A 26,182-nucleotide genomic window follows, 5' to 3' on the forward strand; every position below is an offset into this window, starting at 1 on the left:
TTTAGTAATTATCTTTTAACACCTGCTACTCTATCTCAAAGCCCTTTCTTTACCCTCCACTGGATCAACATAGAAAAATTGAGACAGTTAACACTTTTTTTTGTTGTTATACATGTAACTTTAGAGCTTCAAAATGTACTTGGCAACACACAAATGTGGTGCAAATTGTACCAGATATAATATGGTGAGAGTGGTAATGAATATTTTCAGGAAGTTTGCATAATAGCACATCTTGCAATGTGAATGTCATGTTAGTACTGTCATTGTCAAGGTCAACACTCAACTATTGTCAATGATCATGAATTTATTACAAGTAATTACTTGCTGCAGCCAAACAAGTACTTTTTAAAAAAGAAATGACAATAGTATGCTGCAGCGGCCCGCTACCAGACAGGTGTCCCGACACACAAGATGGTGTCCAATCACAGCAATCCTTCAAGGGCCATGCTGACTAAATGGGCTTTCTTCATAGGCTACTGGCTGCATGGCAGGAAGCAGCAAGCACCGGCAGGAATGCTGGCCTATCTGGCTGGCAAGGCAGTGACATCATTTCTGCCAGAAGCGGTATGACAACCAGGCCCAGTGGGCTATGTAAAGGCGGGGTGAACCATCAATAAAGTTAGTATCGACTGTACTCACCTCATTTCAGTGTCTTGCTTTCACGCCCTGCTGTAGTACGCACTACATTGGTGACCCCGACTGGTCCAAACGGCGCTTTGGTCCCGACGATGGAGGAACAAGCAACACTCCATGCAGTTTCAATGAAACTCTCAATATTCTGGATTTCGCAGCTGCTGGGATAGTTCAAGCAGGCTGAGGCCCAATTCCAGATTTGACAAATCACAGTCGACACCATGAGGTATTACTACATGAGGTGCTTGCTCGACCAGGACCCAGCTACCAGGGTCGTTGGTTTCCTCTGGCAGTCTCTGGAGCAGGGAAAATATGTGACCATCAAAGAGCTATTAACCCACATTTTCAGGCTCTTGAAGCACAAGCGCATGGCCCGACTGTTGCACATGGATAGTTTGGGAGTCAGGGTGCCTTCCACTCTCATGAATGACATGTTACTGTTAACTGATGGCCACAAGCCTTGCCTGCTCTTTGAGCAGATCTTTCTGGCGCGATTACTGGAGGACATCCGGCTACTGCTTGCCAAGGAGGACTTCAGCGGCCTCAGAAAGGTTGTGGCTCAAACAGACATCCTCTGGGGAGCGAAGAGAGACTCCAGCATCATGATAGACTAAGTCGCAAGGCCTCGTGTACAGTGGATGACTAGATCGCCGCCGAACCGCCCCCACCCCCCCCCCAAAGCAGTACTGTTTCTATCACCAACGGTGGGGTTCAGAGGCATGTTGATGCCATCCTCCCTGTACGCTTCAGGGAAATGCCATGGCTGACCTTCACTAGTGGCTGCGGCAGCCGGTCAATGAGACAGCCTTCTCCACATGTGGGACTCCCTATCAGGGAGTTTGTCAGGAGCTGCAGCTTTTCACATCATCTTTTCCTTCCTCCACTTTACTCTCTGCTCTGGCACTCTGCTTCCCATCCCCTGCAAATCTAGTTTAAACGCCCCAGTGCAGCACCAGCAAACTTTCCCGCAAAGATATATGCCACCTCCAATTCTTGACACCAGGGTCAAGATCAGTGTCCTGCCCAACCGGCAGGACACCGGCCCAACCCTAAGGGCCGCAAACAATTCCAACATCCAAACCATCGGCACCTGCACTTTGCTTTGGGAACATCTGGTTCACATGGACATTCAACCTTGCAGCAGTGCAACATCACTACTGGGGGCAAACTTTCTCAGGGCTCGTTGATTGCTGGTGGACCTAAAAGGATGGCGGTTAGTGCATGCCAAGATTTTCCACACTTTCTCCTAGGGGAGGCCAAGCTACCCACTCCCCACCTACATTCTATCACCACTGATGATAACGAGTTCACACACATCCTGGAGGAATTTCCCTCCAGTGTGGTAACACAGGGTACGGCACCACATCCTCACAAAGGCCCCCCCATGCACCTGGGCACACCGCCTCCACCCCACCCCGAGAAACTCGACCTCAGCAAATTTGGCCTGACCATCCACCCGGCCAAATGTCAGTTTGGATGAGAGACAATGAACTTCCTTGGCCTGAAAAGGAAGAGGCCGTCAGACATTTCACCAAACCACATACAGTGAAATGCCTCCAGGAGTTCACCAGTATGATTAATTCCTATCACCGCTTCATACCAGCGGCAGCTTGCATCATGCTTCCATTATTCTTGCTCATGGTGGGGAAACAAAAAGAGGTTGAGCGGAATGAGAAAGCTTCAGAAGCCCAAAGATGCCCTGGCTAATGGCATGTTCCTGGTGCATCTGAGGACAGACACCCTGACCGCCCTCATGGTGGATGCGTCCAACACAGCGGTCGGTGTGTACTTGAGCAATTGGTCAGGGGGACAATGACAACCCTTGGCTTTCTTCAGCAGGCATCTCTGGCCTCCTGAGCTCAATTACAGTGCTTTCGACTGCAAGCTCCAGGCATTGTATTTAGTGGTTTGACATTTTAGATATTTCCTGGAGGGGAGGCGATTCAAGGTCTTCATGGATCACAAGCCATTGACTTTTGCCTTCAATAAAGTGTCGGACCCAAGGTCAGCCAGGCAGCAGAGGCACCTGTCCTACATATCTGATTTTACCACGGATATCAATCATATCATCAGGAAGACCAACGTGGTGGCTGATGCTTTATCCCGGCCAATGGTTCAGGCAATACATACTCTGTCCCAAGGAATCAATTACACAGTCCTGGTCCAGGCACAACAGACGGACCTGACGCACCTTGCAGTGCAGAACTCAAACTGGAAGACGACACATTCGCCCTGACGACCAGATCATCCTTTGTGACATTTCAGCCAGCAAGCCTCACCCCATCGTCCCGGCAGCATGGAGATGTCTGGCATTCAATACAGGTGCACAACCTGGCACACACAGCCATCAGGACCACCATCAAGATAATAGCAAGCAGGTTCATTTGGCATGGCCTCCGCAAGCAGGTCAGCCAATGGGTCAGAACTTGCACACCCTGCCAGACGTCAAAGCTACAGACACACATCAAGGTGCCCCCCCCCTCCCCCCAGCCATTCAAACCAGCTCGATGGTGATTCAGCCACATTCAAAGACATTGTGGGACCCCTGCCAGTGTCACGAGGGGCATGGTACCTATTGACAATGATGGACTGTCTCACAAGGTGGCCAGAGGCAGTCCTACTGGTGGAAACCTCAACAGAGGGCTGCTCCAAAGCCCTAATGAACACATGGGTGGCCTGATTCGGAGTCCTAGAGCACCTGATATAAGTCAGGGGTGCACAATTCACCTCAGGGCTCTGCACGGCCTTAGCCAGCCTCCTGGGAATCCAACTCCACCACACCACAGCTTACCATCCCCAGACCGATGGGTGTGTGGAGAGGTTCCACAGATACTTTAAAGTGGCTCTGATGGCCTGACTTAAAGGTCTGAATTGGGTAGATGAATTGCTATGGGTCTTCTGGAGGATCCACACCGCACCAAAGGAAGTCTTCAATGCCTCGGCAGCAGAGATGTTGTATAGATCCCCCCCTGGTCATCCCCAGGGAATTCCTGGCTGCCACCTGGGGAAATGGATGAACCACCAATGGCATCCCCTGAGAAACTGAAGGAACGACTGGGCACACAAGCCCCGGGCCCTCATCACTCGTCTAGCCCAAAATATTCATCCCCAGGGACCTGAGAAGCTGCACATATATCTTCGTGCATCGAGGGGTGCATGGGGTCAACTACCAGATGGCCAAGCATAACAGGGCTTCATGTGCTGGACATCGGTGGCAAGAAGGAAACATTTACTATTGACTGCCTCAAACCAGCACATTTGGACACCAGCCAGCCGATCAACCCACCAGCCCCACACCGCAAAGACAGGCTGCCCAATACCAAGGACAGTGTCCAGATCACTGGTTGGGGAAGCGGACACCCCCCCCCTTCCCCGGCTCAAGGTTGAGCCACACCAGGCAGGCATCCTGACACACACGATGGCGTCCAAATGTAGTGATCCTTCAAGGGCCATGTCGACTAAATGGGCTTCTTTCACACAAAGGATGGGAGATTGGAGCCTATGATGGATTTAGCCTTCTACGTTCTTGGGCACTTGAATACCATGATACAAACAGTAAGTATCTGCATCCTTTCCACAACACACCTGTAAATGTTTACCTCAAAGTTTGCTCAATACTGCTATATAAATGAAAGATATACCACCTGACCATCAGTATGCCATGCTTTATACATTTGGAAAACTTTTCTGGGACTGGTAAAGCAAGCTTCTGCACAACTCAATCACTTAGCATTAATCAGCATTTCCACTGAAAGAAGAGGAAAGGCCGCATAAATACAGCAATTGTTGGCAGCAGGAGGAGCTGGAGAAATAAAGATGAGCAAAAGGCTATACGTCATGTGCAAACATCACATCTAGCAATTCACCACAAACAGCGAAGTACCACTTGAGTTGATTGATAGGATGCTGTGCCGTAATTTGATCAAAATGTATTTAAATGTAAAGTTATGTATTGCTACAAATCGAACAGTTATCCAATAAGCATAATGTTCTTTTTCAACAAAGCTCCTGGTTATCCTTCGTGAAATTTACCTGGGACAGGGAGAGTCTCCTCTGATCTCCTTTTTAATCCAATGACCGCTCGCGAGGGCCATTTCTTGGTGTCCACCGCAAACAGTTCACGTCAAGGTTAATCTCCCGTAGAAGGTATGAATAATTTACAGGTAGCTATGAGGCGCAGCAAAGGTTTTCTGGATATATAATACCATTACTCTTCCTTAACCTATAGTTATAATAGTTAAGATTACTCCAGACAAAACTGCCCTAATTAACATAAATTGTAGGGCACTGTCTAGTTACACTTGCTGTGCTGTCAACAACTGTCAATGAACTAGAAGTTCCGGGGTAGCTTGCAAAGGCTTTGAAACTTGAGACGGTACCAACCATGGCATATTGTACTGTGCTGGCACCGAATGCCCCAGCTGGCTCAATTGTAACCAATTGACATTCAGCCGAAGCTGGGTGTGTTTACAGAATGCAGAAAAAAATTCAAAGTGCAGTTTGTGTCCTTCATGCCATGCAGGCATCTGTGACACTGTAGTAGATTGGGAGCATGGTTATAACGCAAGAGGTCATTTTTTCCCCTACGAAAACGTGAAATCTAGTACAGTACTGGAAATTTTGTGACGCCCGAAGGGAAAAGAAACATTTTTTTGCCTGCAGCTGAAAGTCACCAGAAAACCTGTGATTCAAAGAACAGACAGTGAATGGAAACAATACAGCAGATTCTGATATCGTATGACAGCCCTGTCACAACACCAACCAAACTCCCCATCGCACACTCCACAGTCAAGAGGTTGGAGACAGGCAGAATGTGATAGAAACTCTCTGTCCTCTTTAAGTAAAAGTATTGTTTGTACTGTTATCATAATAACTATTGATGTAATATGTCATAATATCTAAGAGCTTGATCTCATTCGTCGATAAACTGCGAGGGAGACCTAAGCTTGAGATAATTTTCTTTGAATTCATCTAATTTCTTCTTGTATATCTCTTTAAAGTTGAATATCATTATATCTTTAAATATCGCCGAATGCTTTGTTTATTCATCATTATGAAAATCTTAACACAAAGTTAGGCAAAATTTTTATCCATTTTATCAACAAATTAAAGCTACGTAAAGCTGCATCTACAAAGTTTGGTGTATTAGATTAATAACATAGTAATTGAGAATATGGTCCCACGTTTCCTTGAAGACGACATGTTTTGAAATTAGGAAATACTAGAACCTGGAAAGTGTCGTCTATACTCCATACCTCATAACCTCCTTTTGTTTTTCATCCATGTGCTTGTCTAAGATTCTCTTAAAGGCCCCTTTTGTTCCAGCCTCCACCATCACCCCTTTCCAGGCACCCACAACTCTGTGTAAAAAATCTTACATCTGAAGTCTCTCATAAGCCTTTCTCCCTTCATTTTATACAGACATACTCTGTTGTTTGCTACTCCCATCCTGAAAATTAAGTGCTAGCTCTCCATCTTATCTATGCATCTCATAATCCTGTAGACCTCTATTAAGTCACCTCTCATCCTTCTTCATTCCAAAGAGTAAAACCCTCGCTCTGGTAATCTTGCCCCATAAGAAATATTTTCCAGTGCAGGCAGTATCATGGTAAATTTCCTCTGCACCCTCTCCATAGCTTCCACATCCATCCTGTAATGAGATGACCAGAACTGAACACAATATTCTAAGTGTGGTCTCACCAGAGATCTATAGAGCTGCAACATTACCTCACAACTCTTGAAGTCAATCCCCAACTAATGAAGCCCAACATCCCATAGACCTTCTTAACTATCCTATCAAACTGCATGGCAGCTTTGAGAGATCTATGGATTTGGACCCCAGGTCCCTCTGTTAAGTATCTTTTCATTAACCATGTACTCTTCCTTCAAGTTTGATCTTCCATAATGCAGCACCTCACATTTATCCAGATTGAACTCCATCTGCCACCTTTTTTGCACAACTCTATATTTTGTCTCTATCCTGTTGTAACCTTTCACAAACTTCAACACTATCCACAACTCCTCCAACCATTGTATCCACAAACTTACTGACCCATACCTCTACATCTTTGTCCAGGTTATTTATAAAAATCACAAAGAGCAAGGGTCCCAGAACAGAATATGATAAATCCAATCCCTACCTTAGGATGCTAGTTCACATTTCAGTCCAGAGATCAAGGCTCAAATGTATGACATATTGAACATACAGAGACCCAATAGACCAAATCACGCAAATCTGAATGACGCACTTGAAGAGAAGAATTTTCTTGTCCAAAGTTTACCCTCAAGCAACACCATGAATATGGAATAAACCATCCATTGCTCCGTTGTTACTGCCTCTGACTTATTTAATTGCCACATTTTCCTACTCGGAAACACTGTAAAATCAAAAATATAAAAAATAATTAATCACATGATGGTTATTTTGAGTAATAAAAGGGCTTTTTAAATTAATTTTAGTCACAGGCAAACCTATGCATATTCAAGGCATTTCACTGAAAGATCTGCATCTCCACTGATTCATTATAAAACTTGTTACAGCCTATAGTTCTCTTAGTTTTAAATTTTGTCATTAGACAAGGAAATTGAAATAGTTTCAAAAACAATTTCATCCACAAATTACATATGCATTCCTAATGAATCTAATTTGATCTATGTAATATCATGTTCATTTCACTCATGATAGAAATGGTTTTGCATTCCTCCAGTACCTTGAGGATTTAGACCTATTTTTGAAAACCTCTTCAGGATTGAAAAATGTTCTGTGTAGAATTCCTCTTACTCTCATAATAGTAAATGGAATAGAATCTCAGTATGACAAACTCAAGATTTTCTTCCAATTATTTTTGATTTTATATTTTATTTATTTTTACTAAATCCCATCACCTTTAATATAGTTCACATTATGTATTCATTAGCAATTTAGTTTTGTTTAATTTGTACTTTTTTCCTGTTTGGCATCATGGTTTCCTATTAATATTTTAAATTTTAAAACAAAATATCTTTAAATTTGCACACGTCCCAACAAGGCAGTAATATTGTCGTCCCATTACCACATATCTTGGAACTCTCCGTCAAACCATAGTTCAGGAAGAAATCTTCATAACTGTCATCTTAATGGAAAATAGGGGTTGGCAATAAATACCTTTCTTGCCAGCAACGTCCAACATTAGGCACTTTCAGGTAGTCAAAATCCCCGATTGTAAAGCCACATATTATGGCAATATGCGGCTGTCGGGAGACCACTTGAAAGCGCAGGAGGCTACACAACCACTGAGTGCCACCCTTTGCGATTGTAGTAGGCTGCAGCATCCACGCTGAGGGCCATATTGGGAATATGTGCCCCATCAATGGCACCAGCACACATTGGGTATCCCCTTTGCGCAAAGCTATCAATGGTCTCCTGGAGACATATTCCACTTGGCAGGGAGATTAAAAATTTCCCAAGGAACTTCCTCAAAGCAGCAGTCACCTCCTGCACCACCATGCACGTGGTGCTGACGCCTATTCTAAAGATGGTACTGATGAATCAATGCTCACAAGGGGTTGCATAGCACCACAAGGCCACAGCTAATTGAAGTCCAGGCTCCAATGGTCACTGCAAGTCTAGTCTATGCGGCTCCAGGTGAGGTTCTATGAGTTCAAGCATGAAGTGAAAGGTGCCACGTGACATACAAAAGTGTCTCCTCCACTCAACAACATCAAATTTGATGAGGTCATTACTCCAGAACTCAGTCCCCTAGGATCAGTTCAAACTCCAGAGAGACCAATGTGTCACCACAGCTAATTGACTGACAAGCAGCATTCGCCTTCATCTGCGACGCTTACACTCCGCACACCTTTCAACCTCTAACTGCCGCCTTCTTGCCCACAACCTTTGCAGAAACCTTCTCCTAATTGCACCTATACGATTTTCAGATCTCAAGGACGTTTGAAGAGCTTCAACAGCAGTAATAGCCTTACCAAGGATCTGACGTATCTCGTTCTAAACACTCAGAAAGGCTGAAATCATCATCTTTATGTCTCCTGCCTGCACAGGGTTCGCCATCATCCTGTGTTCCTTCTTGTCACGCTCAAAATGACATCACATCAGTGGGCGTGAGTACAGGTGACTCTGGACAGGAGCCGGAGTGTGCTCAGAGGTGCATCCAGTTCAGCTGTCCCTTCAGGTGCCCAGCACTGTGCTTTTAGCGCTGCCACCTGAACGGCAATTCAAAGGGCCACTTCCACTTCTTCAGGTGCATTCTTAACGGAGAAGATGATGGAACTCTGAAAAATTATGATCTGATGTAACCTTTAAATGTGTGAAACACGAAAGTCTGCAGACACTGTGATTGTAATATAAAAACACACCAAAATGCTAGAGTAACTCAGTTGGTCTTTTCAGCGTCTATAGGAGACAAAGATATATTAGGCCTGAGCTCTTCTTAAAGGAATAAGCAGAATAAGCCAGAAGCAGGAAATCTCAGTAAGTCTCAGAATTCAAACAATGGGGGAGGAATCCAGACTAACAAAAGGTGCTATTCTCCATCTCATTCCCTTGCTAACATGTCTGTCCATGGTCCCATGCACTGCCAGACTGAGACCACCCACAAATTGGAGGAACAACACCTCGTCTTCTGACTGGTCACCCTCCAACGGATGGAATGACTATCAACCTTTGTGGCTTTTGTTAAATTCCACCCCCTCTTCTTCCCCCATTGCCTTCCCCCAGCTCTCTCTCTCTCTCTCTCTCTCTCTCCATTCCATTTACTTTAGCACAAACATGATAAATTCTTACTTTATCCCTTATCATATCCAATTTTAACACCTTTGTTGGTCTAGATTCCTCCCTCATTGCTTAAATTCTGAGACTTTCTGAGATTTCCTGCTTCTGGCTTATTCCACTTATTCCTTGAAGAAGGGCTCAGGCCCGAAGCATCAGTTATATATCTTTGTTTCCTATTGATTCTGAAAAGACCAGCTGAGCTCCTCCAACATCTTGGTGTGTTTTTACTAACGTTGAACTGTTTCCTGCTGCCTGACTTGCTAAGTACTTCCTCTTTTGTAACGTCATATGGGGAACTTCAGAATCCTCCCATTCTGAGTTGGTAATTTTCTGTCTTGGTCAAACAATGTTGAATCAGTTTCCTTTTTTTTTTAAAATTTTTTTTATTTTTCACACCATAAATCACGTTAGCCATGATATACACTTTTTCTTTTTCACACATATACAGTGTCTTTTTCTCTCCCCCCCCCCCTCCCTCCTCCCAAGCCACCCCCCACACCCCCTCTCATCCATTTTAGGTATACAATCTAGGTTGCATTAAGCCAGTCAGACAATGTTGTCATTCAACAAAAATACACCAGAAATTCTACTGAGTCCATTCTTTTCTTTTCTTCTCCTTCCATCAACTTAGGTAATGTTTGTTCCCGGTAGGTTTTCGCTATTGTATTTAATGTAAGGCTCCCATACTTGTTCGAATATTTCAATATTATTTCTTAAACTATATGTTATTTTTTCTAATGGAATACATTTATTCATTTCTATATACCATTGTTGTATTTTCAAATTATCTTCCAATTTCCAGGTTGACATAATACATTTTTTTGCTACGGCTAGGGCTATCTTAACAAATCTTTTTTGTGCATCCTCCAAGTCAATTCCAAATTCTTTATTTTTTATGTTACTTAGGAGAAAGATCTCTGGATTCTTTGGTATATTGTTTTCTGTTATTTTATTTAATATCTGATTGAGATCATCCCAAAATTTTTCTACTCTCTCACATGTCCAGATTGCATGAATTGTTGTTCCCCTTTCTTTTTTACATCGAAAACATCTATCAGATACTGTTGGGTCCCATTTATTTAACTTTTGCGGTGTAATGTATAGTCTGTGTAACCAATTATATTGTATCATACGTAGCCTCGTATTTATTGTATTTCTCATCGTTCCAGAACATAATTTCTCCCATGTTTCCTTTTTTATCTTTATATTTAAATCTTGTTCCCATTTTTGTTTAGTTTTACCATTTGTTTCCTCATTCTCCTTTTCTTGCAGTTTAATATACATATTTGTTATAAATCTTTTGATTAACATTGTATCTGTAATCACATATTCAAGGTTACTTCCCTCTGGTAAACTCAAATTGCTTCCTAATTTCTCTTTCAAGTAGGATCTCAGTTGGTAATATGCCAGCGCTGTATCTCCAGTTATATTGTACTTATCTCTCATTTGTTCAAAGGATAAGAATCTACTTCCTGAAAAACAATTTTCTATTCTTTTAATCCCTTTTTTTCCCCATTTTCTAAAGGAAAGGTTGTCTATTGTAAAAGGGAGTAGCTTATTTTGTGTCAATATTAGTTTTGGTAATTGATAATTTGTTTTATTTCTTTCTACATGAATCTTCTTCCAAATATTGAGGAGATGATGTAATACTGGAGAAGTTCTATGTTGTACCAATTTTTCGTCCCATTTATATAATATGTGTTCAGGTATCTTTTCCCCTATTTTATCTAATTCTAATCTCGTCCAGTCTGGTTTTTCCCTTGTTTGATAAAAATCTGATAGGTATCTTAATTGTGCGGCTCTATAATAATTTTTGAAGTTTGGCAATTGTAAGCCTCCTTGTTTATACCATTCTGTTAATTTATCTAGTGCTATCCTCGGTTTCCCCCCTCTCCATAAAAATTTCCTTATTATTTTCTTTAACTCTTTGAAGAATTTTTCTGTCAGTTATATTGGCAATGCCTGAAATAAGTATAGTATCCTTGGAAAAATGTTCATTTTAATACAGTTTATCCTTCCTATCAGTGTTAGTGGTAGCTCTTTCCAATGCTCTAAATCGTCCTGTAATTTTTTCATTAGTGGATTGTAATTGAGTTTATATAATTGGCCTAGATTTTTGTTTATTTGTACACCTAGGTATCTTATTGCCTGCATTTGCCATCTGAATGGGGATTCCTTCTTAAATTTTGAGAAATCCGCGTTATTCATAGGCATTGCTTCACTTTTATTTACGTTTATCTTGTATCCCGACACTTCTCCATATTCCTTCAAATTCTTATATAATTCTTTTATTGATAGTTCTGGTTCTGTTAAGTACACTATCACATCATCCGCAAATAGACTGATTTTATATTCCCTGTATTTTATTTTTATTCCTTTTATATTATTATCTATTCTTATCAATTCTGCTAGTGGTTCTATAGCTAGCGCAAACAATAACGGTGATAGTGGGCATCCCTGCCGCGTTGACCTGCTTAAGTTAAATTGCTTTGATACATGTCCATTTACTGTCACTTTTGCTAACGGTCCCTTATATAATGCTTTAATCCAATTAATATACTTCTCCGGTAAACTGAATTTTTGCAATACTTTGAACAAATAATTCCATTCTACTCTGTCGAAGGCCTTCTCTGCGTCTAAAGCAACTGCTACTGCAGGTGCTTTGTTTCCTTCTACTGCATGAATTAAGTTAATAAATTTACAAATATTGTCTGTTGTGCGTCTTTTTTTGATAAATCCAGTTTGGTCTAAATTTACCATTTTCGGTACCTGTTCTGCTAATCTGTTTGCTAATAGTTTAGCTATTATCTTATAATCTGTGTTGAGCAAAGATATTGGTCTATATGACGCTGGTGAGAGTGGATCTTTCCCTTGTTTTAGTATTACTGTAATTATTGCTGTTTTACATGAATCTGGTAAGTTTTGTGTCTCATCAATCTGGTTGATTACATCCAGGAGGGGCAGTATTAATAAGTCTTTAAATGTTTTGTAGAATTCTATTGGGAGTCCATCCTCTCCTGGTGTCTTATTATTTGGTAATTTTTTTATTATCTCTTGTATTTCTACTGTTCCAAATGTTTCTGTTAATTTATTTTGTTCCTCTATTTGTAGTTTTGGTAGTTCAATTTTAGTCAAAAATTCATCTATTTTCCCTTCTTTCCCTTCGTTTTCAGTTCGGTATAATTGTTCATAGAATTCTCTAAAGTTTTCCTTAATTTCTTTTGGATTATATGTAATTTGTTTGTCTTTTTTCCTTGTTGCCAATACCATTTTCTTAGTTTGCTCTGTCTTAAGCTGCCATGCTAAGATTTTGTGTGTTTTTTCACCTAGTTCATAATATTTCTGTTTTGTCTTCATTATATTCTTCTCTACCTTATATGTTTGTAATGTTTCATATTTTATTTTTTTATCCGCCAATTCTCTTCTTTTAGTTGTATCTTCCTTCATTGCTAATTTTTTTTCTATATTTACTATTTCCTTTTCCAACTGCTCTGTTTCCTGATTATAGTCTTTCTTCATCTTGGTTACATAACTTATTATTTGCCCTCTAATGAATGCTTTCATTGCGTCCCATAGTATAAACTTATCTTCCACTGATTCCGTATTTACTTCAAAATACATTTTTAATTGTTTTTCAATAAATTCTCTAAAATCCTGTCTTTTAAGTAGCATGGGGTTTAATCTCCATCTATACATTCTTGGAGGGATGTCCTCTAGCTTTACTGTCAGTATTAAGGGTGAATGGTCCGATAGCATTCTCGCTTTATATTCTGTTTTTCTTACTCTATCCTGCATACTAGCTGATAACAAAAATAGGTCTATTCTTGAGTATGTTTTATGTCTAGTCGAGTAGTATGAGTATTCCTTTTCTTTTGGGTTTTGTTTCCTCCATATATCCACAAGTTTCATTTCTTGCATTGATTTAATTATAAATTTGGTTACTTTGTTCTTCCTGTTAATTTTTTTCCCCGTTTTATCCATATTTGGATCCAAATTCAGATTGAAATCTCCTCCTATTAGTATGTTCCCTTGCGTATTAGCTACCTTCAAAAAGATATCTTGCATAAACTTTTGATCTTCTTCGTTAGGTGAATATATATTAAGTAGATTCCAAAGTTCCGAATATATCTGACATTTTATCATAACATATCTCCCTGCTGGATCTATTATTTCCTCTTCTATTTAAATGGCACATTTTTGCTAATTAATATAGCCACTCCTCTTGCTTTTGAATTATACGATGCTGCTGTTACATGTCCTACCCAATCTCTCTTTAATTTCTTGTGCTCCAATTCAGTTAAGTGTGTTTCTTGGACAAATGCTATATCTATTTTTTCCTTTTTCAGTAAATTTAGTAGTTTCTTCCTTTTAATTTGGTTATGTATTCCATTAATATTTAAAGTCATATAGTTCAGCGTAGCCATTTTATATTTTGTTTATCTTCTCTTTCCGTTTTTCCATCATTACCTTTCCTCCTTTTCCATTTCTGTTTTCTTATTTTCAACTCTTTATAAGACAACATTCCTGCAACATCCAACATTTTCCTTGTTCTCCTATTTCTATCTTCTTTATCCCCAATCTCCCCTTCCCCTCCTGAGTTGTCCTTTATCCCTTGTCGGACAACCACATCTCCCCTCTCCATTTGGATTTGCGAATCCACTCGCAAGCATCAACTGATTTTGCAGTGACAGCTATTTTCCCCCACCCAGCCCCCCCCAGAAAAGATTTCACTTTTCATATGTCACAAAGGTCACTCTTTTAATTCCCTCCTTATTCTCTCTATTCCATTACCTTCCCTTATTAATTCTTGTCTATAATATCTATATTTTCCTCTAATTACAGATACATTCACGTATGCACATTGTCTCTATTCACTCTTATACCTCTTTACCCGCATACATATTAATCGTGGTCATTTTTACTCTCATTACCCGTCTTCATCCCTCAGTCTATTTTTGTCTTTACCCAGATACATATCAATCGTGATCATTTTTACTCTCATTACCCGTCTTCATCCCTCAGTCTATTTTTGTAATTGTTCTGCAAATTTTCGTGCTTCTTCTGGATCCGAGAATAGTCTGTTTTGTTGTCCTGGAATAAATATTTTCAATACCGCTGGATGCTTCAATATAAATTTATACCCTTTCTTCCATAAAATCGCCTTTGCTGTATTGAACTCTTTTCTCTTCTTTAGGAGTTCAAAACTTATATCTGGATAAATGAAGATTTTTTGCCCTTTATACTCCAGTGGTTTGTTGCCCTCTCTTACTTTTTCCATTGTCTTCTCCAGAACCTTTTCTCTTGTAGTATATCTTAGGAATTTTACTACAATAGATCTTGGTTTTTGTTGTGGTTGTGGTTTAGAGGCCAATGCTCTATGTGCCCTTTTTATTTCCATTTCTTGCTGTAGTTCTGGACATCCTAGGGTCTTAGGGATCCACTCTTTTATAAACTCCCTCATTTTCTTGCCTTCTTCATCTTCCTTAAGGCCCACTATATTTATGTTATTTCTTCTGTTATAATTTTCCATTATATCTATTTTTTGAGCTAGTAGTTCTTGTGTCTCTTTAGTTTTTTTATTAGATTCCTCTAATTTCTTTTTTAAGTCTTCTACCTCCATTTCTGCTGCTACTGCCCGTTCTTCCATCTTGTCCATTTTTTTCCCCATTTCTGTTAAGGTCATATCTATTTTATTCACTTTCTCTTTTGTGTTGTTTATTCTTCTTCTTAAATCATTGAATTCCTGTGTTTGCCATTCTTTAAATGACTCCATGTATCCTCTAACAAGAGAAAGTATATCATTTACCTTGCCTTTCCCTTCATCTATTTCACTGTATTCTTCCTCTTCTTCTTCCTCTGGGTTGGCCATCTGTTGTTTCTTTGTTGCCCTTTCCTTCTCTTCTTTCTTGTTTTCATTGTTTTCTGTGGTCTCTTCTTGCTGCAGGTGTTCTGCAGCTGTCGTTGCCGGCTGTGGAGATCGACTCCCCAGCTGGTCCCCCCTCCCGTCGGTGTGTTTTTTTTCATGCGCGGTTGCGCACTTTTACTCGGCTCTGCGAGCCATTGTTGTAGTTCTATTTCTACCGACCTGAGGAAGCGGGCTTCTCTCTCCACAGTGGGCCTCTTCAGACAGGTAAGGCCTTCTCTTTCTTCCTCCGTTGTCTTCTCTTCCTCTCTTCTTACCGTTGATTTTGATTTTTCTTTTTTTGTCGCCATCTTCTTTCCACCTTTATACTCACTTTTCTTTAACTTTTATTTCTGTGCCTTTGTATTTTCTCTTGTTTTTCCCGACTTTTCTGGAGAGGGCTGGAGTTCACCGTCCGGCCACTACTCCATCACGTGACTCCTCGAATCAGTTTCCTAATAGTACATCTGCATTGAACTGTACATCAACTCCATTGGCTTCAGAAAGCATATTAATTAGGGAAGGGGAAGAATTAGGATAATCCTCATTAAATTGTTTTCAGACGCTGCAGAAATATTCAGTAGGTGGGCTGAACAATTGGCTTTGGACCTAATATAAGACCAGAAGACTTAGGAGCAGAATTAGGCAATTCAGCCCATCAACTCTGTTCTGCCATTCAAATAATGGCTGATATATTTTTTCCATTCAACCCCATTCTCTTACCTTCTCCCTATAACCTTTGATATCTATACAACTCAAGAACCTATCAACTTCTGCTTTAAATATACACAATGACTTGGCCTCCACAGCCATCTGTGGAGATGAACTCCAGAGATACACCATTGTCTGGCTGGGGAAAAAAAACCTCACCTCTGTTTCAAAGCAATGTCCTTTTATTCTGAGGTTGGGCCCTCTGGTCTCAGACTCTCCCACTATGTACTTTTGTTTCTCTTTCACAGATGTCATCTACCCTGCTAATTGTTTGCAGCATTTTCTGTTTTTTAGTTTTGACATCCAGCATTTGCATTTTTTGTTTTTTTTTTATATTCTTTGGCTTGGCTTCGCGGACGAAGATTTATGGAGGGGGTAAAATGTCCACGTCAGCTGCAGGCTCGTTGGTGGCTGACAAGTCCGATGCGGGACAGGCAGACACGGTTGCAGCGGTTGCAGAGGAAAATTGGTTGGTTGGGGTTGGGTGTTGGGTTTTTCCTCCTTTGCCTTTTGTCAGTGAGGTGGGCTCTGCGGTCTTCTTCAGAGGAGGTTGCTGCCCGCCAAACTGTGTTATTTAAGTACCCTCATTTAAAAAAAAACATGCAGCAAATATCTGAATATGGTATGTTGTATCAATAGCATTTGACAATTAAGGGAACACTCTGAATCCCCCTGTTGAACTGACCCCCTGCATAGCCACGGCTGAGATGAGGAGAACTCTATCCATGCCAAATCTACACAAGATGTCTTCACAGATATCGTTAACACCTCACTTAAGCAGTCCATCGTTCCTGCAGGGTTCCATACAGCCACTATCATCCCAGTACCCAAGAGCGTGACAATAACAGGCCTCAATGACTATCGCTTTGTGTCACTGACCTCCACCATAATTAAATGCTTTGAGTATCTTGTGATGGAATGCATCAAAGCAAACCTCCCAGTGATGCTGGATCCATTTAAATTCACCTGTAGAATAAACTGTTCCACAGACGATGCTATAGTCTTGTATCTTCACTCTGTTCTGGCCCACCTGGAGAACAATGCCTCACAGCCAGGCTGCTGTTTATTGACTTCAGCACAGCATTTAATACGATCATTCCCCAGAGGCTGGTGGAGAAGCTGTCAACTCTGGGACTCAACACCCCTCTCTGTAATTGGATCCTGGACTTCCTCATGGAAAGACCACAGTCTGTTTGGGTCAGTAGCAGAATGTCAAACACCGTCATGTTGAGCACTGGTGTTCCTGTTCATGCTACTGACCCACAACTGCATTGCCAGATCAAGCTCCAAGAGTGTCATCAAGTTTGCAGATGACACAACAGTAGTTGACCTTATCAGGAACAACAATGAGTGGTACTACAGAGAAGAGGTGGAAAATCTCATGAAATGGTGCAAAAGTAACAACTGAGTTTCAATGTGGACAAGACAAAAGAGATGATCATGGACTTCAGGAGGACCAGGAAAGACCACGTTCCTTTACACATCAACAACTCTGTAATAGAGAGATAGGAGAGCACAAGTTCTTTCGAGTTCACTTAACTAGTGACCTATCGTGGATACTCAACATCTCCTCACATGTCAGGAAGGTGCAACAGTGACTGCACTTCCTGAGAAGACTGAAGTGGGCAAGGCTAGTGGCCACCGTTATGTCATCCTTTTATAGGAACTCTGTCAAGAGCGTCCTGGCCGGCTGCATCAGTGTGGTATGGTAGGTCCAGAGAAATGGATCGGAGGTCAATCCACAGGACCATAAGTGTGGCAGAGAGGATCACTGCAGCCTTTCTTCCCACACATTGACATGATCTACCAGGATTGTTGTCTGAAGAGGGCACGCTAAATCATTGAGGACACTTTCCACCCTGACTTTCAGCTGCTCCCATCAGGGAAGAGATATAGGATTATCAGAGCCAGCACCACTAGGCTGAGGCACAACTTCTTCCCACGGGCAGTGAGAATGCTGAATGACCAAAGGAACTGCTCATACTAACCATCTGAGACTCTCATTTGTTCAAAACAATATTTATTTACTTTTATGGATATAATACTTGTCCTGCACATGTATTATTTGTCTGTGTGTTTTGCACCAACGACCGGAGGACGCTGTTTCCTCGGGTTGTACTTGTTCAACCAGATTACAATGTGGTGATATGGCTGTATGTACTGGCTGGCCTGCCCTCTGGGGGTCCCCCTACCTTAGCTCCTCCCTTGATCCTTCCCATGTGACCCCTGGCCATAAAGGTCGAGGCCCCTCTCCTTCCCACTCATTTTCCGAGCCTAGATCCAGGCCAGCAGTCTCTTGCTTAATAAAGCCTATCCCCTCAGTCTTCTGTCTGCATCATTATTGGGGTTACCGATAGTACCCAACAATTTATGGAGCAAGATTTTAGAACTCTCCGGTTATGGAGAAATTGCTGCACCCCGAAAGGCTGGAAGTAGACCCCCAAGTCCTGGTTGCATCGGTACTCTTCGAGCAGTGGGTGAGCTGTTTCAATAATTTTCTCGATGCCGCTGTGGAGGTGGTCAACACGGACAAGAAGAAGCTCAAGATCCTTCAGGCACGAGTTGGCCAGAAGGCCTACCTGATCACCTTAGGCTGTGCGACCTACACCGACATGATGGCTGAGCTGTGGGCGCTCTATAAACCCAAGGTGAACTCAGTTTACTCCCGTTACCTCCTGGCGACCTGGAAACAACAGCCTGGTGAGTCTGCCGAAGAGTTCATCGGGTCCTTGGTCACACTGGGAAAAGACTGTTTGGGGGATCTCACGGGTCCGGGCACGATATCACTGAACCAATGTGTGGAAAAGCTGATCAGAGTCGCCTGGGTGTCCAGGTTGAGGTCGGATTACATCCAGCAAAGACTCCTCGAGGAGGACCCGCTCCCTCTCAAAAAGGCCATCGAACTGGTCAGAACTCTGGACTCGGCCCAACACGAGGCGGTGTCGATCGCGGGCAGAAGCGGGCCAACCATATATGTTCCACCACAAGGGCCATCGGCCTGGGACTCAGCGTCGGGAATCAGTGACCCGACTGCGGCTGCAATCATACCGACCGCACCGCTGAGGTGCAACTTCGGCGGGCAGGCCAGGCACGCGAGGCACCTCTGCCCCGCGAAAGGAGCGACGTGCTTGGGCTGTGGTAAGAGGGGCCACTATCAAAGGGTCTGGCAGACAGAGGAGGCTGCCTGTGCGGCTCAACCTCGAGCCGGGGAAGGTGGGGGGGGGGGGGGGTGGTGTCCGCTTTTTCGGCCAGTTAAGTTGATTGTTAAATGTTATTGTTTCTGCTGTTGTATTCCCTCCAGGATCTGTTTCTTACCGGTGGGTTCTTTTTTGAAAAAAAAGGGGGGGTTAATGTGGTGATATGGCTGGATGTACTGGCTGGCCCACCCTCGGGGGGGGGGGGTCTCCCTGCCTTAGCTCCTCCCTTGATCCTTCCCATGTGACCCCTGGCCATAAAGGTCGAGTCCCCTCTCCTCCCTGCTCATTTTCCTTGCCTAGACCCGGGTCAGCAGTCTCTTGCTTAATGAAGCCTATCGTTCTCCTCAGTCTGCACCATTATTGGGGCCCAACAGACAATAAACTTGACTCAATTTGGCAATAGTCATGATGTGGGTGCACGTGCGGCCTTGTCCCGAATTTACAATATTACACTATGCGATATGAAAGTTTTGGATTTGGCGCCAATTTTTTTTAATAAACGATTCTCGCGTTATTCCGCCCGGCGTCACGTGAGGGCGGCTCTTCTCCGGCCTGGGGACGCTCGAGCGAGCAACGCGGCGGCGACAAAGTCGCGTCCGGAGGTCGGGCCCAGGATGCTCGCTCGATGAGTGACGGTGGCGACCCGGCGCTCCGCACAGCCGCCGGCAGCAGCGCCAGCCCAGGCGCCTTTGCCGTCGGCAACCGTCCCGTCCCCCCCCCCCGCCGCAGAGCAACAAGAGGGCGGCGAGCGCTTCACAACCCTTGGAAAATGTGAGAGGATGACACAGGAGAAGAAGCGAAGCAGCCGCACCGTCATGCTGGCGAAGAAGATGATCATGAGGGATCCATCTGCTGTAAGTGCTCACTTCGGTTCTCACAGCAGCTCCGGGGGAGGCTTTGGAATTGGGGCCCCCAGTGAACTCCTCGCAATGTGGTCGCCGTCTTTTCTCAGTCACTCTCGGCTCGGAGACTCGTGGTTTTTGCTGGGAACCGTTAACGACTTTTTAAATGGCTGGTAAATCCCCCCCCCCCCCCCCCCAATTGGATTCAAACTTCTAGAATTGCCGTCGAGATGTTTGCAAGGGGCATCTTCGAGTCTTAGTGACTTGACCTGGTTTTAAGTTGTTTGGAAAAGAAATCCATTTTTGGGTGTCCATCTGGCGGCTGTTTGGTACCTCCAGCGGCCTTGTATTTTAACTGCATGGGGAGGGGGGGTTGTAAGTGCCCCAAAATATTCAAGTATGACCTGTCTGCTGCAGAGAATCGTCGCGTGTAATATTTGCATTTCCTTTGTGTGTGTATAGTTTGAAAACAGCCTTTGAGTTCTTCGTGCAGTGATTGCATGCTAAATGTTTTGGTTGAGTGTCAGTTCGTGAACTTTCCGGGACGAATGCAAGCAAATGGCCCTCAGGAGCATTGGTGAAGACACAAATATGGACTCTGGTGGTGCTTGGCAAAGAACTTCACTAACTTTCGAATGAACGCCCAGCGACATCCTTCCTCCAACTTTTAATTTGGGCATTCCGAATTGGCATTTCGTCAACGGCAGCCGATGATGTCTCAGAACTGTGCATACCCTGTCGGGTTTTTTGTGGCCCCCCCATCCCAAATGCCCACGGGCTGTGCCCCCCATCCCAAATGCCCACGGGCTGTGCCCCCCATCCCAAATACCCACGGGCTGTGCCCCCCATCCCAAATACCCACGGGCTGTGCCCCCCCCATCCCAAATGCCCACGGGCTGTGCCCCCATCCCAAATGCCCACGGGCTGTGCCCCCCATCCCAAATGCCCACGGGCTGTGCCCCCCATCCCAAATGCCCACGGGCTGTGCCCCCCATCCCAAATGCCCACGGGCTGTGCCCCCCATCCCAAATGCCCACGGGCTGTGCCCCCCATCCCAAATGCCCACGGGCTGTGCCCCCCATCCCAAATGCCCACGGGCTGTGCCCCCCATCCCAAATGCCCACGGGCTGTGCCCCCCATCCCAAATGCCCACGGGCTGTGCCCCCCATCCCAAATGCCCACGGGCTGTGCCCCCCCATCCCAAATGCCCACGGGCTGTGCCCCCCATCCCAAATGCCCACGGGCTGTGCCCCCCATCCCGAATGCCCACGGGCTGTGCCCCCCATCCCGAATGCCCACGGGCTGTGCCCCCCATCCCGAATGCCCACGGGCTGTGTCCCCCATCCCGAATGCCCACGGGCTGTGCCCCCCATCCCGAATGCCCATGGGCTGTGCCCCCATCCCGAATGCCCACGGGCTGTGCCCCCCATCCCGAATGCCCACGGGCTGTGCCCCCCATCCCGAATGCCCACGGGCTGTGCCCCCCATCCCAAATGCCCACGGGCTGTGCCCCCCATCCCAAATGCCCACGGGCTGTGCCCCCCATCCCAAATGCCCACGGGCTGTGCCCCCCATCCCAAATGCCCACGGGCTGTGCCCCCATCCCAAATGCCCACGGGCTGTGCCCCCCATCCCAAATGCCCACGGGCTGTGCCCCCCATCCCAAATGCCCACGGGCTGTGCCCCCCATCCCAAATGCCCACGGGCTGTGCCCCCCATCCCAAATGCCCACGGGCTGTGCCCCCCATCCCAAATGCCCACGGGCTGTGCCCCCATCCCAAATGCCCACGGGCTGTGCCCCCCATCCCAAATGCCCATGGGCTGTGCCCCCCATCCCAAATGCCCACGGGCTGTGCCCCCCATCCCAAATGCCCACGGGCTGTGCCCCCATCCCAAATGCCCACGGGCTGTACCCCCCATCCCAAATGCCCACGGGCTGTGCCCCCCATCCCAAATGCCCACGGGCTGTGCCCCCCATCCCAAATGCCCACGGGCTGTGCCCCCCATCCCAAATGCCCACGGGCTGTGCCCCCCATCCCAAATGCCCACGGGCTGTGCCCCCATCCCAAATGCCCACGGGCTGTGCCCCCATCCCAAATGCCCACGGGCTGTGCCCCCCATCCCAAATGCCCACGGGCTGTGCCCCCCATCCCAAATGCCCACGGGCTGTGCCCCCCATCCCAAATGCCCACGGGCTGTGCCCCCCATCCCAAATGCCCACGGGCTGTGCCCCCCATCCCAAATGCCCACGGGCTGTGCCCCCCATCCCAAATGCCCACGGGCTGTGCCCCCCATCCCAAATGCCCACGGGCTGTGCCCCCCATCCCAAATGCCCACGGGCTGTGCCCCCCATCCCAAATGCCCACGGGCTGTGCCCCCCATCCCAAATGCCCACGGGCTGTGCCCCCCATCCCAAATGCCCACGGGCTGTGCCCATGGGTCCTCGGCAGTTGAAACGTGGTGAGGTGGTTTTCAGTCTTGGAGGACGAGACGAAACTTTAATACTTCACTGTCAATTGCGGATGCACATTTTAGTGGCAGGGTGTGGTTTGTGAAAAGGGAGCAAAGAAAAAATTAAAAGCCGTCTAGAAGTAGAATTTGAAGGTGCCTTTCTGAATAAGTAAAATGAAATTTTTTTGATTTAAAAAAAAAAGTACCTCATGTTAAATGGGACTGTTTGAAATAAATCTCATGATTCTTGAAATGTATTGCAGTTAAAAGAATCAACTGCAAAAATCAGGACATGATTATTTCAATAAATTACAATGTGGTCATATACTTTAAATCCGTTTTAAATAATAGTTTTGAGGTTGGAGTGGCAACTTTCCTAAACAAAAATATTTTTTTTCCTTTTGTGCATAACGTTGTGAAAACAGTGCGCTTAAAGTTTACTAGAAATGATCAAAACATGATATCATTGGACACCTGGGATAGGGTGATTACACAAGTTGGGTTTGGAGTCTTGTCATCTGAACGTCTCCTTGAGTTAGGCTCATAATTACCTCAAATTTCCAATATCAAGTTTTTAAAAAAAATTTGGCATAACCATGACAAAAGCAGAAATCTAGTTTGACATTATTATCTTTTTCCATAGTTTTCTATATGGTATTGTAATTAGGCATTGCTTTAAACACAAAAGTTAAAATTATTGTAGATGTTAACTACTTTAACGGTTAGTTAGGGAGATTCCTATGACACAGAAAAGGATATGAAGAAATGTGGTAAACATTCAACATTCTTTGTTCATTATTCTTCCTTTACGTCTCTGTTTTCCCAGCTCAAATGCCCTCTAACCTATTCATTCATATCACCATAAACTTTCATCACATAATTTACAATGACCAATTAACCTACCAACTGACTGGTTTTTGGGATGTGGAGAAAACTGGAGCATTTGGGGTAATCCCTCCAATCATGGAGAATCTGCAGATTCCACACAAATAACACTTGATCAGGAGTGAGCCATTTTTTCGGCAGTGGGGGTGTTGGGTAGCATGGCAGGAGTACTACCACATGCATTTTTGGGGGGGGGGGGGAGTGGTTCTGTGCAATCAGACATTTTCCTGCTGCTGTATCCACTTTGACAATAAATTTGAACTTGTATACTAGATTCTTAAGAAGGGAGGATATTTTGTTTTCTACTCTGCATTCTACAGTACACACCTTTGTGTTTGTAATGCATATTACATTTTATATGCAAAACTTAGATGTCCTTTCTCCCTTTATTCTGGATTCAGGGATATGTATTTAAAGGCTACGAATAACATCTAGTTTTACCCAAGCCATAAGATTTGATTCTAATGTTGGAACATTTGGTGTTGCTCAGATGCATTTCTAATTCCCATACCAGCTGTGCCTGTGCTGATTACAACCTGGCTCCGACTCTGGCAATTCCACTCTTGTTTTCTCTTTAAGGATGAATACAAGAGCAAAGTTTCTGTTTTTATTCACATATCTTCAGTTCATTTGTATTCAGGAATTGTACAAGTTTTATTTCTGTGCAGTTTTTGATATGTGGACTATTGTCAAGTTCTCTGTTGTATATTGTAATTAAAATGCTGTGAGATGTTGATTAAAAGTTGAAACATTGTAAGGCTGCACCTGCAAATTTTTATCCAGAGAATCCTGTGTGTAGCTCCAGGCCTGAAATGTTGACTGCCTTTTACTTTTCCTAAATGCTACATGACCTGGTAAATTTCTCCAGCATTTTTGTATAATGCGCTATTCATGTTTACCCTCTGGCATGTAAGGTCCAATTTGGAAGTGCACCTTTACAAACTTTAGCTTTCAATTGCTGATTTCACCTTGTTCAGTCAAAGCATTTTGCCAATTTTGATAAGACTTGAAAAGTTTTAAGTACAGTATAATTCCAATTATATGAAATGGTTGAGACCCAGCGTATTTCGGATGAATGGTATTTTTTTGAAAACAGCCCATAGCAACAGCAAATCATTTGTAACAGTGTTTAAACAACACAAGGGAAGGCTTTTAAAGCATAAAATGTTTTTTTCTCACTTAAAAAAAACAACCTGAACAAAACACTGTAAGATAGATTCAACACCAAAAACTTGAAATTCTACTCAGATTTTTCCAAAAAATTTTCAACCTGTGACATCTGTTTAGCTTTGAATAAATTTTGGATAATTGAGGATTTCTGATCGTTTCGGATGTTCTCATTTATCTGAAAATTTTCGGAGGTGAAATGACATTATTTCGGCATCAAACGTTTTTGGATAAATGAGGATTTCTGATTTTTCTGAAATTCTCGATTATCCGAAGCTGAACAGATGTCATTTCAGGGTCCAAAAATATTTTGGATAACTGAGGATTTCAGATAATCCAATTTCGGATAATTGTAGTAGTACTGTATTATGGGTTTTTTAAAATTTAGTTTTAAGTTTTGGCAAGAAGTTCAACTCTGTGGAACTTTAGATTCAAGCATTTTGTTACTTCAAAGTAGACTTAACGGCTAGAACATAGAATAGTACAGCACAGGAACAGGCTTTTCATCTCACAATGTCTGTGCCAATGGGTGCCCCTGAAAGTCGGTATTTAATCAGCTTTTTACTGTTTCACCTGCCTGTGTGAACAGGACCAACATTTTCGTCCCCATATATACCCGCCAGGTAGTGGTATCAGAGCCGATATGAAACCCAGTGTGAAAGGGGCACCTGGCTTGCCAGTTCCAGACAGACATGGGCTTTGATGTTTTGATGACGATGCATATGTGTGACTTATCTTTCACAAAGGGAGGGGAGTGGGAACTACCCCCCACCCCCTGACAGCCCGCCTTCAGCCTCCACACCAATCCCACCATTCCGCTTCCCCGACAGCCTGTGACCAGTGCCCACACTGATCCCACTGTCCTGCTCCCCACTGCAACCAGTCTCCACACCAATCCAGCACCTCCTATCCTGAAAGCATGTCATCAGACCCCACACCAATCACCCCACCCCGCTCCCCCCGACAGCATGTCTCCAGTCCCCACACCGATCCCATTGCCCTGCTGCTCCATGACACCTTTTTTTCCCTCCCCCCATCCCGAACCCCGGGCTCAGTGCCGCCATGTGTTGTAAATGCGCTGAATGTTTGTGCTTTGAATGCATTGTGTGGAATACAAGCTTCCACCACATTAGACCTGGAGAGAAATGACAGACACCAGCATTTTCCCAAATCTAAAGAACAAACCCTTTTATTTACAATGCCCTTGGTCCTGGTTACTCATAATTGAAATCTGGGATCCACTTGGAAGGGGTTCACTGGTCTCTGAACTCTTGAGATTTCCTTACAGGTTCCAGTGATGTAGAGGGTATAGGTTTGTTTCTGTGTGATTGGTGGTGCAATGGTTTCTGAAGTTCAAATGAGTTGCGCAGGTGTTGTTTCAGCAAGGTTGCATTCTGTTAATCACAACTGATTGGCATGTCTGGTCCAACTTGTACATGGTAGAGAACATCTCCAACTTTTCTTAGGATCCTCCCCAGCTGTCATAGATCTGACTTACCTCTATATTTCCATACCAATACACATTGACCATCATGAAACGTGCTTTCTTTGGATCCATGCCGGTGATTGTACTGTTGTTCCATAACGTGATCTCTTGGTCCAGATTTGGGTCTTTGTGGAATATGAT

At 44.0% G+C, this 26,182-nt stretch overlaps 2 protein-coding genes across 6 annotated transcripts in view; one reads left to right on the forward strand and one right to left on the reverse strand.

The window, feature by feature from the left end:
- Window positions 1-20,233, reverse strand: part of LOC138759112 (kelch domain-containing protein 3) — a 161,983-nt gene extending 141,750 nt beyond the window's left edge. Inside the window, exons 1-2 of one of the 3 annotated variants that reach the window (XM_069929061.1) lie at window positions 20,022-20,233; window positions 6,774-7,010 (exon numbers count right to left, since the gene is read on the reverse strand). The gene's annotated coding sequence lies outside the window, so the exon portion shown is untranslated. The remainder of the gene's footprint in view (window positions 1-6,773; window positions 7,011-20,021) is intronic. The other 2 variants (XM_069929069.1, XM_069929052.1) reach the window with 2 other exon arrangements.
- Window positions 19,725-26,182, forward strand: part of LOC138759107 (hippocampus abundant transcript 1 protein-like) — a 90,666-nt gene continuing 84,208 nt past the window's right edge. For all 3 annotated transcript variants that reach the window (XM_069929020.1, XM_069929030.1, XM_069929041.1), the window contains exon 1: window positions 19,725-20,064. In XM_069929020.1, the coding sequence (XP_069785121.1) occupies window positions 19,990-20,064 (75 nt within the window). In that variant the 5' untranslated portion in view covers window positions 19,725-19,989. The remainder of the gene's footprint in view (window positions 20,065-26,182) is intronic.

The sequence above is a fragment of the Narcine bancroftii genome, chromosome 1, assembly GCF_036971445.1.
Source record: "Narcine bancroftii isolate sNarBan1 chromosome 1, sNarBan1.hap1, whole genome shotgun sequence".
In the NCBI taxonomy this organism is placed as follows: Eukaryota; Metazoa; Chordata; class Chondrichthyes; order Torpediniformes; family Narcinidae; genus Narcine; species Narcine bancroftii.